This window comes from Dreissena polymorpha, chromosome 3 (genome assembly GCF_020536995.1).
Source record: "Dreissena polymorpha isolate Duluth1 chromosome 3, UMN_Dpol_1.0, whole genome shotgun sequence".
Taxonomy (NCBI): Eukaryota; Metazoa; Mollusca; class Bivalvia; order Myida; family Dreissenidae; genus Dreissena; species Dreissena polymorpha.
The window spans coordinates 51347558-51363548 of record NC_068357.1 but is presented as its reverse complement, the minus strand read 5'-3'; the positions used below and the strand labels follow the sequence as shown (position 1 = coordinate 51363548).

The following is a 15991-nucleotide window of genomic DNA, read 5'->3' as shown; positions in this document are numbered from 1 at the left end:
CCTCTATTGTCTACACAAGGTTTTTCTATTATTTGACCTAGTTTTTGACCTAGTTTTTTACCCCAGATGACCCAAATACAATCCCAACCCAGATTTCATCAAGGTAAACATTCTGACCAAATTTCATAAAGATTGGATGAAAACTGCGACCTCTATTGTCTACACAAGGTTTTTCTATTATTTGACCTATTATGTGACCTAGTTTTTGACCAAGTGACCTAGTTTTTGACCCCAGATGACCCAAATACAATCCCAACCCAGATTTCATCAAGATAAACATTCTAACCAAATTTTATTTATTATGTATGTAAATACATAGTGGCAATGTTAAACCACTTTGTGATCTGAAAAATCCTTAAATATTATTATTTGTTTTTGTTTTACAAACATATTACACATCAGTGTTTTCCTTTTCTTTTCTACAAACATTATATTAAAAGTAATCCTATTTGGATTTTGACATTTTAAACACAGATCACAAAGTTTCAAGACTCCAATAACCCATTTCAGCAAATACTGAACAATGGGTCAAGTAATGATGATACCACATATAATAAATAGTATGTGTTTTCACCATCAATACTTATAAAAATTGGGCTATTCCTCTCCTTCTCTCTCTTTTCAACACAAACAACATACATATAATAATAATAATAATAACAATAATAATAACAATAATAATATAACTTCATCATAGTAGTTTCAATTACATATACCAATCATATTAAATTCAAACAACTTCAAGTAGTAATGGGTGTAATTATTCCTTCTTGTTTCATACATTTCCTAATGAAATTCTGCTTTGTTTACATTTTAAAAGTGCAAAAGAGCAGACGCAAACGTTATGATTGGTAATCTCTTTCACTTCCGTGCAAGAGTAGACGCCGCCATGTCAAGGTCGTTCTTTGTGTGAATTTTTCATCCCAAAACGGATTGACCTACTTGCGTTTGCGCGGACGTGAAAGAGATAACCAATCAGAGCCATGCTTTTAAATAATGTCAACCAATGAAAACGCCGCTTTCTAACTGCTTTAGGCAAGACATTGCTTATTAATTTTATTGAGTACTGCGTTTTTAACGCTTTCTGAATTAGTAAAGTACAGATATTTTAATCCAATCGATTTTTATTGAAGCACCGCATCAACACTGCAATGTATTGTTGTATTATAAATGGTACAGCCCAGTAAAATAGGGCTGACCATATAGCCGTTTTCGGCTTTTGAAACATAGAGTTTTATGTTAAGCAGTGTGCTCGGGCAATGGTTTCTAACCGAAGTCCCGAGGGTAAACAATCCCAATAGTCAGTCGGCCAAATTTCATAAAGATTGGATGAAAACTGTGACCTCTACTGTCTACGCAAACAAATTGTTGACGGACGCACGCACACACAACGGACGCCGGACATCACACGGTCAAATAAGCTCACCATGTCACTTCGTGCCTTTGAATCAATCTATTTACAAAAGTAAGAGTGTTTTTTTTTCCAGAAACTTGGAGTTTTAGGTCAATAATGGGTTAACAAAATACGTTATATTGTGGATCGTAAGATTACTACCGCCAGAATCTGTGACAGTATGTCAGCACTAAGAAAAGCTAGTAAAACTGCACGAGGACAAGGAAGAATTTCCAAAATATTGGACCCCATGACTAGTTTATAGTTTGAATGCAAAAAAAACAAGGGACAAAATTGTCACAAAACCAGGTTTTCATTGTGAAAAAAAATCTGATAAAGGGAGACAACTCAAACTGAACTTTTGAAATGAACAAAGAAAATTAACCCCCTTTGTAAGTTTGTTTTAAAATAAATCTTTTTTTAGTCGTGGCGACCTTGACATTGGAGATATGCACATGAATTTATGTTTTTTTGACCTTTGACCATGAAGGATGACCTTGACCTTTCACCACTAAAAATGTGCAGCTTCATAAGATACACATGCATGGTAAATATCAAGTTGCTATCTTCAATATTGCAAAAGTTATGAGCAACGTTAAAGTTTTCGGACGGACACACGGACGGACGGACGGACGGTCAAAATTTGTGTGCGTATGGAAAGGCGTTGTCCATATACACATGCATACCAAATATGAAGGTTATATCTCAAGGGACATAGAAGTTAAGAGCATTTTTCGAAACCTAAACGCAGATTTTGAAACCTAAACGCAGACCCCTACTTCAAGGTCAAGGTCACAGGGGTCAAAATTGTTGTGCGTATGGAAAGGCCTTGTCCATATACACATGCATACCAAATATGAAGGTTATATCTCAAGGGACATTTATGGCCATTTTTGACCTTTGAACTCAAAGTGTGACCTTGACCTTGGAGATATCGACGTAATTATTTTGCGTCAATTATGGGTTAACAAAATACATTATTTTGTGGATCATAAGATTACTACCGCCAGAATCTGTGACAGTACGTCAGCACTAAGAAAAGCTAGTAAAGCTGCACGAGGACAAGGAAGAATTTCCAAAATATTGGCCCCCATGACTAGTAGTAAAGTTCAGGTCACGAGCTTGTTTGCAGTTGAATGGCAAGTCAATCTAATATTGAGCCAGTAATTGTTATGAAATGACCGAACCTTCTGGCCAGTGATGGTTTTGGGAAATTGAGGCTACAGCCATCATAAAACATTCTGTAATTTACCAAAAAGTATTTTTTTATCATGTTGCAGAGCTCCAGATAAGGGTCGTATTTTCGAAATTACGAATTATTTTCAAGTTCGTTTCGTATTTATTTTAAAATCTTGTCGTACCATTAAGAATTACAAAATCAAGTTACGAATATTATTTTTACATCGGTTTCTGATTTACTTTTATTGAGTTCTTTTCGAGTATTAAAGATCTTTTTGGTGCTTACCGGTATATAAAATGGTTATCGGGTTTGTTTTTCCAATAAAAGCGGCGTGTACAGTCTATCTGACAAAAAACAATGGCGGCGCCCAGAGAGCGTCCTAAAAAACTGCAAAGCGTGCAAAAACACGCTTTTAACATATTGTTCGCAAAGTGAGCCGAAGTTGAATGTTAAGAAAGACATTATAGAAAAGATCTTATCTGATGTATGTTCAGTTGCCGAAACAGTCGGAAAAGCTAAAAAAAACGCGACACGACGGGTCCAAACTTAAACAAAAAAACGAGTGGAAGGGACAATTCCCGTGGCCAATCGTTGAAAAGATTGAAGGGGAGACCCGTTTTAATTGTGAAATATGTAACAAGAGCACCGCCTTGCGGGTGCAGACCGCTCATCTATTTTCTTTTTAAAGGTGACGGGACTCTCAATTCAATCACAAAGGAGGGAGGGGTGGAGTGAAGAGGGGTGTATAGTGTGGGGGTGTGGACATTTATTACATTATCTTCCAGGGGGGGGGGGGATTCTTGGGTGTGATGGTTGAACGGTATTTCAAAAATAAAATAATAAAAATAAATATTTGTTTTTTAACCGTTTCAAAAAAAAATAATTTGGGGGGGGGGTGGGGAGGGCATGGGGATGGTTTGGGTGGAGTCTATTGTAATATGTCAGGTAAGAGTAGTTTTGTCAAAGTATCAATCAAATCTAATCATAAATAAAGAAGTTATGGCAATTTTAGCAAAATTTAATAATTTGACCTTGAGAGTCAAGGTCATTCAAAGGTCAAGATAAAATTCAACTTGCCAGGTACAGTAACCGCATGATAGCATGAAAGTATTTGAAGTTTGAAAGCAATAGCCTTGATACTTTAGAAGTATATAGTGGATAGAAACACAAAATTTAACCATATATTCAAAGTTACTAAGTCAAAAAAGGGCCATAATTCCGTAAAAATGACAACCAGAGTTATGCAACTTGTCCTTTTACTGTTCCCTTATGATAGTTTGCGAGTGTTCCAAGTATGAAAGCAATATCTATGATTATTAGGGGTAAAGTGGACCAAAACACAAAACTTAACCAAATTTTCAATTTTCTAAGTATAAAAAGGGCACATAATTCTGTCAAAATGCCAGTCAGAGTTACATAACTTTGCCTGCACAGTCCCCTTATGATAGTTAGTAAGTGTTGCAAGTATGAAAGCAATAGCTTTGATACTTAAGGAATAAAATGGACCTAAACACAAAACTTAACCAAAATTTTCAATTTTCTAAGTATAAAAAGGGCACATAATTCTGTCAAAATGCACACCCGAGTTATCTAACTTTGCCTGCCCAGTCCCCTCATGATAGTAAGTAAGTGTACCAGGTTTGAATGCAATAGCATTGATACTTTCTGAGAAAAGTGGACCTAAACACAAAACTTAACCGGACGCCGACGCCAAGGTGATGACAATAGCTCTTTTTTTTTTTTCAAAAAATAGATGAGCTAAAAATTCGTCGAAGGCATGCAATCTAAGCTCAGTTTGGGCATATGAAGGTATTTGAAAAATGAAATTGTATAATACTGAAAAGACACTGTTGAACTCGTTTAAATTAAGTTGCTAGTATGTTTATTTTGATGTTTTGCATGAAAATAACCATTATTTTTTATTTTTTGGTCATTTAGAAAAGTTAAGAATTATTTTCCAAAACTTATAGTAACGTCAAGAATAAAATTTCAGAGTTAAGAATTATTTTTGAAAATCTGGTAGTAACGTTAAGAATTTCACAAAACCTTATCTGGAGCTCTGTGTTGAATGATTTTACCTGCTTCAGCTAAGTTCGCAGCGGAAATTAAACATTTTCCAAGTGATTCCTCTTTCTTATACGGTATTGACCAGTGTTCAGCAAAGACACGGCCCTCCAGCTCGTACAAATTGGTGACAGGAAATTCATATGGGTTGACTTCTTCTTGCGGAGTTTCTGTAGCATCTTCCATGGCTTCTGTGACTTGTTTCTGCAAAGGCACATACACCCAGATTTCAAAACAACATTAAATGAAAACAAATTACATGCTTAAACCTCAAAAAAGATATGGTAGAGGCATCTTAAATAGTAAATACTTATTCCGATTGACAGATTAAAATAATATGCAAAAAGATGTAGAACAAGGCGAACCTTTGGATATGAAACTTTGGGTATGAAGGGGAAGAATTGTGTGTGGAGTCATTTGTATAAGTTCATTATCGCTCTGTTTGTCCTAAATCATAACAAATTTTGCATGAATATTTGAATAATTGATGAAAAGTTATTATATCAACAAATTCAGGCTATAATTGGATGGAGATTTCAGCAATCTGCAAAAAAAGGTTAAATTGACAATGTAATATAATGTGACCCTAACAAACTGTCAACAATGATGGCAGCACAAATAGATAAGAGTGTGTTTTTTTAAATTAACAATATGAAGCCAAGGAATTGTAAAATGTAAATTTCCAACAATTAAAAATCATTATGCTACGTTTAAATCTGTTAATTAATAAAGTTTCATAAAGATGGGACAATAAATGTGTCCTCTAAGGTTTTACTATAGCCATTTATAGCCATATAAGGAAAAATGCCCCACCCACTGGCATCCATGTTTTTCAGCCAACCAAAACCATTTCCAAACTTGTCCAAGATATCTTTGGTACAAATCTTTGGACCAACTTTTATAAAGATTGAACAATAAATGTGGCCTCTAAGTGTTAACAAACAAAATTTTACTACAGCAATATAGGGAATAAAGCCCCGCTCCCTGGTGGCCATGTTTTTCAATCAACTGGAACCAATTTGGAACTTGTCCAATATTTCATTGGCACAAATGTTCTGGCCAAATTTCATGAAGATTGGACAATAAATGTTGCCTCTAGAGTGTTAACAAGGCAAATGTTGAGGCAGCACAGCACACGAAGCACAACGGACAAAAGGCGATCACACATTTTGCTCAGGTTAGGTACAAATTATTTATTTCAACAATAAATTGCTTATGAGTAAGTTATTTTGTGTAATGGTCATACAGCAGTGTTGTCCAAAACAATTTGAATAGCCAGTTTTATATATTTAAAGTAGCCAGCAACTAAGAACTAAAAAGGCTTTTTTGTGCTGTTTTGAATTGATATTTTGAGAAAAATAGAAGGCGCAGATTCTTAGTAACCGGTGAAATCCCCAGCAGCTGGTACTTCCGGAGAAAACTGTCATACAGAGTAACTGGTTAAATTGGAATACACTTCAAGTACAGTCAGTCAACCAGTTTAGAATCACCAGGCAAAAAAGTTAATTCTTTTGACCACAATAAATTTTTTCCGGATTAAGTGTCAATGTGAGAAGATGTAAAAATTAAGGGTAAAATTTATTTTGTATGATAACAGGTTAGTCCAAACGGCATATGCAGTTTTTTGTCAAAAATAGCCAATTAAAGTTCACCCTTTGGGAAAATTATTAAAAATCATTCAACTTACAGAATTAGTATTTCAAAACATTGTCATGGCATTTGTCTTAAATCAGCAAAAAGTTTATTTGAAAATAATAAAGCCTTCTATATCCATATGCACATCTCAAAACATAACTAATTCAATCAGTTCCGGTTAACTTTTTGCTGAATTTATCCCCCCTGTAAGCATAATACAAAAGCTTTCTTGCTAAAACTTTGTTAATTTATTTCTTTACCTAATGGATACCTTGTCACTTATCATTTTGTTTTTATTGGGGCATTATGGAATATTAAATACAAATTAATCGGAACTGCTGATTATCCGAAACTGGTTGACAAACTGTATCCTACTAGCCTCAGTTTCCATTTCATCACTGAACGTTGTGGGCAGGTTTGGGCCATAGACTGGGGTCGTAGAACCTTTTACGATGTCTTCCATCTCTATGTCTTCGAGAGTATCAAAGGACGTAGTCGGGTGATCATTTGTTAGTATTGCAACAGCATCATTCAAACTGTTTTTAGACAATCTTAATGCTTTTCTGATGTCAAGTTCGCTGGGAAAACCCATACTCAGAAGAGTTTGGACGTGCTCTTCGTCCACTTCCATGATTGCAAATTATGCTTCAACGAATGAAGTATATAAAAACAGATACTAATGTAGTTTTTATTGCTTCCTGATTGTTAATATTAATATTTTCCCGTTTAATTTTCTTCTCAAACTGCACACTGTCGCCATTTTAATAAATAAAGAATATTCACGGGAGATAATCGAAGCTCAAGAATGGTAAAAAACCCACAAGAAATTAAAAATCATAGAAAGAACCAGTAGAAAATATATATTTCCGAGCTTTACTAGCTGTCTAACCTTGTTTTGTTCAATTATTTAAAGTGAAGAAATACACAGATTTCGAGCCATGTTTAATTATATATCACTCAAACATGAACTCAAAACTGATCTCTGAACTCAATTGTCGGTTGATAAATTTAATAGGCATAATATATTTAGTGACGGATCGGGTCGTGTTTTTCCATGTTGTTCGTTCGTTGGTTGTCATAATTATAAATATTGTTTGATATAACATGGTTTTTACAAGTCTTCAAATGCTAATTGGTTCACACATTGTAAACTGTCGACATTTACTCGAGATAATAAACATTCTACTGAATAATTAGAACAAAAAATATTTCATTGTAAATTTCTAAAAAATGTTCCAGTTGTGACACACACTACTCAGTTCATAAATAGAGATACATTCCTGTAGAAAATGGGTACCAGACAGTAACCCTTTCAATACCTCAAGTCTTCACATAAAATGTGTCATCGATGGGTGAGCTAATTTCGGTGTGAGGTGTTGTCCGTGTCTGAAAATAGAATTTTAAATCCGGGATTGTTAATATCGAATGAAGTTTTAACTCTAGTATGACAATAACGGGACAACTTATGTCTGAGAAAGTAATATATCGAAAAGGGATTTAATCCGCTCCCATCAAATCGATGGGTGAGCGAATACCACTTAGTACTTAACAGTACCTCGGGCTAGTATACTACAATATACCCCCGGGTACGTACCCGAGGCGAAAATGACCAATCGATCCCGATCGACTGATATTTTGTCTTTCATTCCCAATAGACCCAATGGACTTTATCCTTATCCAATATCCGTTTTACGTATTCATACATTTAAAAATACATGGGTTGTAAAACATCTTTTATTAGCATTACTTTATTGAAATTGAAATTTAATGATATTCAAAAAATTTCTAGAAGCACATTTAAGTGTCGATTGTGCACATCGTCAATGCATGTGTTTCAAAGGCATCAACTGCAATAACTATTGTATTAATGAATTGAGTAAAAGCACACCTTTGATGTTCTTTGATGGTCATTTTAAATGGAATAGTATGTTACAAATTAAACAATTATAACTATTGTATTAATGAATTGACTAAGAGCACACCTTTGATGTTCTTTGATGATCATTTTAAGTGGAATAGTATGTTACAAAGTAAACAATTATTATTATTTAATTAATGAATTCATTTTGCTACAAACAAATACAATTATACCTATATATACTAAAAACATTTTACACTGACTCAATTTCTGGGCCAGGGTTAAGTCTCGGCATGGTTCAAACCCCGTAAACAAACTTGTCGGGACTGGCACCTTCGTCAAGGGGAAAATACTTAAGCGTAAGCATGTCGCCCTACCTTTTGGTGCGAGTATTAGGACCCTGGTTGAGGATGCCGGTCTCGACAAGGTACATGTAGCAGACCTGAGGCCCTCCAAGGCCCCCCCCTGGACGCTTGGACCCATTGATGTTGACCTATCACTCTCTAATAAAATAACGAAAACTGACTTGCCACAACTCATCAAGTCAGAAGCTCTCTCTCTTATAGATAATATGTATGCTGAGCATCTAAAAATCTACACTGACGGCTCCAAATGCCCTAACTCTGGTTTGGTAGCCAACTCTTTTGTAATCCCTTCAAAAAACATTAGTAAAACGCACAGACTCAGCAACAATCTCTCTATTTTTACAGCAGAACTTTTGGCAATTAAATTCTCTCTGTGCTGGATATTGGTCAATAAACCTACTAAAACTGCTATTTTATCAGACTCAATGTCATCTCTTGAGTCCATAAAAAACAGAAATAGCAGATCTAGGCCTGATATTTTAGCTAGCATTTTGGAACATCATCAACAGTGCCTAGATAAATCTTTAAAGGTCACATTAGTATGGTGTCCAGCACATGTCAACATCAGTGGGAATGAACAGGCCGACAGGGGGGCCAAAGAGGGCCTCTTGAGGGGGGCCGTAGATGTTGGGGAACCCCTGGCACCTTCTGAGATCTACTCCCTGACAAAGAAATTTGTTTTGGGCGAGTGGAATCTCCGGACCGACAATTTGTCTTCCCGTCGACATACTTTTACTAGACCTGCGAAAACCCTCAGGCCGCCTGACAGATACTCAGCAAGCATTGTGCTTGACAGAGCCATCACGCGCCTGAGGATGGGAACCACCCTATTACCCGGTGGCGCAGGAAAGTATGTCCTCGGTATAGACCCTGCATGTCCTAGGTGCCAGGAACCTCTCACTGCGCCCCACATGCTGCTACACTGTCCTAACCATAAGGCGCAGAGGGACCACCTTGAAGCTGCATTGCACTCCCATGGACTAGTTTTTAACCTTACCAACGTGCTAGACCCCAAGGGAGCAGCTAGGGGCCCGGTCTTCTCTGCCCTCTCCAAATACTTACTAGATTGTCAAATAACTGACAAAATCTAGGTCATTGGGGGAGGGAGAGCAGCCAACACCCACCTTATTATACAGTCTTGTGACTGTTTTCTTTTAAAAATGTGTAATCTCTGCACAAACCTGATGTAATCAAATAATTGTGTTGGATTTGTGTCGCTTTTACACAACCTTTATTTTAGTTTTTAATGGGTTTATTGTTCTACCCCGCCCTTTCTAAATCAGGCCAATGGCATTGACCTGGTCTTCTTTATTTTAATACATTTTTTATGAGAGCATGACGTTAGTCCACCATTTACATTTTTCAGTTTTTTAATACAATCATATTTTATGGCATTTCTTACTACAAGAAAGGACGAGGCTGTCCAGTAACCTGGGATTGTTGGCTGCATTGCACCCCCTCCCTTCCTCTTTGACACCCCACCCTTTCTCCTTCAAACTCGAAGAACCATGTCGGACTGGAGTGCACGGTGCAGGGCCTTATACCATTATAAACACCTATTTAGCCCTATCTAGGACAAAGTATTGTCGACCTTGTTGAAAGTACTAATCTTGTACCTTGGAGTACATTAAGGATTACTATAACTGCTATCTTGTGTAGCAATTTCCTTATTTTTGTGAAAACTGCTATTTTATATAGCAAATTGCCTTAATTTTATTATTATTGCATTAACTCATGTTAAAATTGCTATTTTTATAGCAAATATCCTAATTTTTATATTACATTGCTATTTTATATAGCAAATTGCCTCAGTTTTACTGTCTAATTGTTAATTGTTAAAATTGCTACTTTTATAGCAAATATCCTAATTTTTATATTAAATTGCTATTTTATATAGCAAATTGCCTCGGTTTTACTGTCTAATTGTCATCTTGGATACCATATAAGGTACTTTAGTACTATTTCTTCCAATGTTATCATCAGTATACTAATAATATTGGATAGATTAGAGCTTTTAGGGTTTATCTTAACGTATCTAGGTAAAATTTGGTCTTTTTACCATTTTACATCTTACCATTATCAATTTTCCTTCAATAGTATACAAACTATTTTTTATTGACCATGCACTCCCTCTGGTCCAGGGGAAACAACCATTGTAGACTTCATCATCATAATTACCTCCCTTGTACAACTGAGTGACACCACCCCTGCTGGCTCTTCTTTTCCCCCACCCATATCAGCCTACACTTCCATAAAATCTCTCCTTCTTTCAACCCTCCAGGGTGGCAACATGTATTTTAAATATATAAATGCATATAGTCCTGTACATATTGTAAATAATGTACATCTTGTACAAATTTAGCTGTCTGTCTTATTTTTAACTGTAAAGTACATTGTCTTACCCTTAATTTTTATGTGGCCCTATGAAGGTGACCGTTTGGAGACACGTAAGTTATTGCCCTTAACATAAGGGTTTATTACTAAACCCACTTTTAAAATATTGTTTTATTGCCACTCTGGGGGGATCTCTCTTTCCTATAGCCCAATCCTCCTTAAGTTCCATACAGACAGGGTCTTATGTTGGAGCATTACGGCTATATTCCCTGTCTGCAAGTGTTCAACATTGAGCCACATACATAAACTTGTACTCATTAATTTTTTAATAACTCAATACTTAATTGCAATATTAATATATAATTGAGAGTTACACGCTCTATGTGACATCATATATTGTCTTTTTTTTCCTTTCCTTCTCATATAATTGCATTTTCACATGCAACTTCACTCTACATTTGAGAGCTGTTAAATCAGGCTCTGGCATCCCTATTAATAAATGTTCTTAGATATAAACATATCTCTCTTATGATTAGATCTTGTTGTTTGGCATTTAGTTTAAACTTTAAACATACACATAAAAATGGTACTTGACTATGCATGTAAACATATTGTGGCAATGTTCAACCACTTTGTGATCTGGAAAACCCTCAAATATTATTATATTGTTACACAAACATATTACACATCTGTGTATTCCTTTTTCTATAATTAATATATTAAATAGTCCTATTTGGATTCAAATTTTTAAACTACAGATCACAAAGTCTAAAGACTCCAACAAACCCATCGCAGTATATACTGAACAATGGGTCTGGTAATGATGCTGCCACATACAACAGTATGTGTGTTTTCACCATCTTTACTTATAAAAATTGGGCTATTCTTTCTCTCTCTCCTCCTTAAAAAACAATACATAGAATAACATACAATAACAACATCATATGAATGATATAAATTAATAATAAGCACAGTAATGTAACAAAAACATAGTAATCTAATACTATAAAACAAATCCAAGTTCTTTTGGATTAACTCATTCTTGTTCTTTCATTTATATTTTTGCATATCAACCATCATTGTTTACTTTTTCTTAAAAGTACAAAGTCAGCCGTGGGAAAATCTATTTTAAAACGGATTGACCTACTGGCAATCCTTAATAAGAAATTTCGGCCAATCAGCGCCATCGTTATATAAGCGCATCAACCAATTAAAACGCCGCTTTTTAACCGCGTTAGGCCTATTCACTGTATAGCACTGCGTCTTTTTAACGCTTCATATAAAGGTTATATATTTTTAAACCAATAGATTTTTATTAAGGCACCGCACCAACACTGCAAAGTTTTATATTTATACCAATGGTACAGCCCAGTAAAATCGGGCTGTCCATTTTATGGCCGTTTTCGGCTTTTTATGCAGAGTTCTATGTTAAGCAGTGTGCTCGGGCAATGGTTTTTAACCGAAGTCCCGAGGGTAAATAACCCCAATAGTCAGTCACTGATTCATTCTGTTATTAGAATTTACTGCAAAAATAGTATTCATACGTATTATAGTGATAGACATTTTCTGAGCTTGTGAATTGGATATAATATTTTATTAGTGTTCTTGTGTTAGAATTCATGATGTCGGATCTTTGTTTTGATTGTAAGAACATTGTTAAAACTGAAACTGAAACTGATTTATTTGCTAAAACGCCTATTTCTACATTTAAAACATATTCAATGGCGTTGTACATAATCTATATAAATAAAACTATATAAATGACAAATAAAGTAAACAAATTAAAGAAATAAAATAAGAATTATATAAAACTAAAAACTAAAGTTGTCATATCACAATATCTTAAAACCAGTTTAGATATTGAATAATAATATTGATACAGATAAATATTAATCTTCTAGTTTACTATCACAAATTTTCACTATTTTTTACAGTTCATTGACTTGTTAAAACAATGAGAAATAGTCTTTAAAAAGGTGCGTTTTCAGATTTCTTTTAAAACATTCAATGGAAGAGAGTTGTTTCAGGCTCAATGGTAGATTATTCCACAGTTTGGGTCCTATTGTGCTAAAACTTCTGTCACTAAATATTTTTCGTTTATTGAATGGCACGGTGTAACACTCGATGCAGAGCTCTGATGATCTGGTGGAACTTCGTTGAACTTTTGGTGTTAACAGTTCATTCAATTATGTTGGCGCATTTCCTGTATGACAATTGAACATGTAAGTGAGAATTTTAAAGTTAATTCTAGCTTTGATCGGCAGCCAATGTAAATCGTAGAGTGCCTGCTTAGAACTGTCTCTTCTTCTGCGATTCAAAACTAACTTAGCGCACATGTTCTGAATTCGTTGTAGTTTTGATAAATCACTGTCGGAAATCCCATACAAAATGACGTTACAATAGTCCAGGTGCGAAATTACTAAGGAGAGAACGAGGGTTTCGGTTGCATCTTTTGTCAGGTATTTGCGAATACTTTTGATCTTAAAAAAGTTTAACATTGCATTTCTGCACTTGATCTTTATGTGATCTTTAAAACTCAAAGTGTCATCCAAATATGCCCCTAAGTATCTGATGGTATTATGTTTCTCGATTCTTGCACCACAAATGTCAATCTCCTGGATGGTTAACTTGTTCAACTGTAGGGCACTTCCAAATGCTATATGTTTAGTCTTTAAAGAATTCATTTTGAGTTTGTTACCCTCCATCCAATTATTACACTCCGAAGCGAACTCCTAGTTCGTGAACGGCTTGAGCCTCAAGTTCTGGCTTGGGTAGAAAACGTTTGCTTGCGGTGTGATCGTCGGCAAAGCCATATACATCAATGGAAGGGGGGACAATGTCAAATATGGTTCCAGCGTACGTGATATAGAGCCTAGGCCCTAAACAGCTTCCCTGAGGTACACTACATTCTAGTTCACGCGCCGAAGACATCGTCTGGTTCACACTTACGCGGCAGCTCCGTGGCCGAAGGTACGAGTCCAACCAATCTAATGCAATTCCACCGATCCCGTATTGACACTTCAGAACGTCCAAAAGGATGTCGTGGTCCACTGTGTCAAAAGCTGCACTAAGGTCTAATGCTATCAATGCAGTCACTTCTTGATGTTCCATAGCATCCAATAAATCATTTACAAGTCTAAGGAGAGCCGATTCACACGAATGATTTTGTCTGTACGCCGATTGGTTTTTTGGCAGAAAGTCGTGTTCATTTACATGTTCGTTCAATATGTACAAAGCTGCTTTTTCTATTAATTTGTTAGTGAACAAGAAGAAGCTATGTGTATACTGGAGCACTACAATTCCATGAAAATGTTCATTATAATTGCTAGTTTTTTTAAAAAATCATTCTTTTTTTTTCAAAATGAATTAAAGGCATAAAATGATAGTAACATAATGAAGATAAGTCATATGTTATGATTTTTAAGAATGAATAATAACTAAATTAAATTATTATATAAAACAGAGAAACAACTTCTTTGTTTTTTAAAATATCTATTCACTCAACGTTTCGGTCAATTTAGACCTTCATCAGGAGTAAACATTTTGTTATAAAACATAATAACTATATTCAAATTTTAACTGCAAAACAAACATTTTGACTAAATAAATATCATATTTGGATTTTTATTTTGAGTAAATAAAATTGTTATATGACATACACATTATAATTCAATACAGCTAGATTAGCACATTATCATGAAAACAAAATCTTTAAATAGTTTATCACTGTATCAATTATTATTAATGAATTGATTTGATTTGACTTAATTAATAGTTTTTATGTATGATAGTCATAGAGGCATCTGTTGTATTTAACAGGGGCGGATTCAAAATGTATGTTATATTGACATCTTTTTCTATTTGTTTATACAAATGAATCTTTCATATATCTTCATGTTATCATCTGTACCCAATGAATGTTTGAATGTTTGTCAGTTTGTATTCTGTCCTTAACTATAGGTTAAAACAGAATAGGCAGGGCAGGTTAATAAGCTAAACGTAGAGTTAAGTGTTGAGCTCTAATCGATGATAAATTTCATAAAACTATGTTCATTTTGAGATTGAATGTCAGCTTGTGTATGCTAATTTCGATTAAAATAGTTCGCAAAAAATGTTCTGTCGCTTTAAATAATCAGATCTTTAAAATAAAAAAACATTTCTCTAAATGAAGGTCATTATTGATTTTTCTAGGCATCACACACCGTCAAATCAATGCCAATCGTGATATTCCATTCACGTGTCAGAAATGTCTCCGAAGGAATTCAACGACTGACGAGCATGGAGCTACATTTGTCGTACAAACCTCTCTTCTTTCTGAGGAAAGTAGTGTCAACCAATCTGCTAGGGACGCTAGCGTTGAAATTGAAAGTGAAAGTAATGCTATGGATTACTCAAGTGTAGTTCTGGCTACCATAACTTTAAATGCCACTTTTTATGATTTTTGACTGGCGCGACTTTATACAGGTATGTCAATACTCTATAAACTGTACGCTGAAGTTTCTTTAGCTATGCACCAGTATGCCAGTTTTTTTCTGATGTTTATTGTAACAAAAATATACTTATATAGCGGGAAAATGCAAAGTGTATACTATTTATGAAATATGAAATTAATATAGATATTTGTTTATTATAGTATTTTATTCAGGCAAATCACTTATTGGTAATTGATATTATTTGTTATAGAAATATGGGAAATTGTTTGATTTATTATATGTAGATAAAAATTTAATGGTTTTATCACTAGCTGGTAATAGATTGTAGTCCTGTATAGGGCAAATATTGTTTATAGTAATACATATAGACGTAATAGTAGTAAATACATTTAGATCTCATCATCTATACAATACCTATACAGTGTTAAGTGTAGGAAAGAAATTTGATCATATTGTATAGTTGACTGCAGGAGGCTAGAGGTCCCATGTAATTTTATATTTTGACCTTTTATTGTGTCATTACAAATGGGAATACTTTTTAGGTTTGGGTAATTCATATGTCCTTCATATTTAGCGTTTGCTTCTGTGTAAACATGCTACAAACATCTAGAGCTTTAAAGGTAGTAGTGGCAATGAATGGATAAAGGGGACACACATTTAGTGTTTTTTAATATCGATTACTTAACGGGACTTAAGGGAAACATTTGACAGCCTATTCTCCTATTGTAT

General features: G+C 34.7%; 1 protein-coding gene across 2 annotated transcripts in view; it reads right to left on the bottom strand.

Annotated features, from left to right (window-relative positions):
- The window catches only part of LOC127874126 (ubiquitin carboxyl-terminal hydrolase 24-like), a 126008-nt gene extending 118969 nt beyond the window's left edge, over positions 1-7039 (bottom strand). For both annotated transcript variants that reach the window (XM_052418266.1, XM_052418267.1), the window contains exons 1-2: positions 6652-7039; positions 4652-4841 (exon numbers count right to left, since the gene is read on the bottom strand). In XM_052418266.1, the coding sequence (XP_052274226.1) occupies positions 4652-4841; positions 6652-6903 (442 nt within the window). In that variant the 5' untranslated portion in view covers positions 6904-7039. The remainder of the gene's footprint in view (positions 1-4651; positions 4842-6651) is intronic.
- Between the last annotated feature and the right edge of the window lie 8952 nt (positions 7040-15991).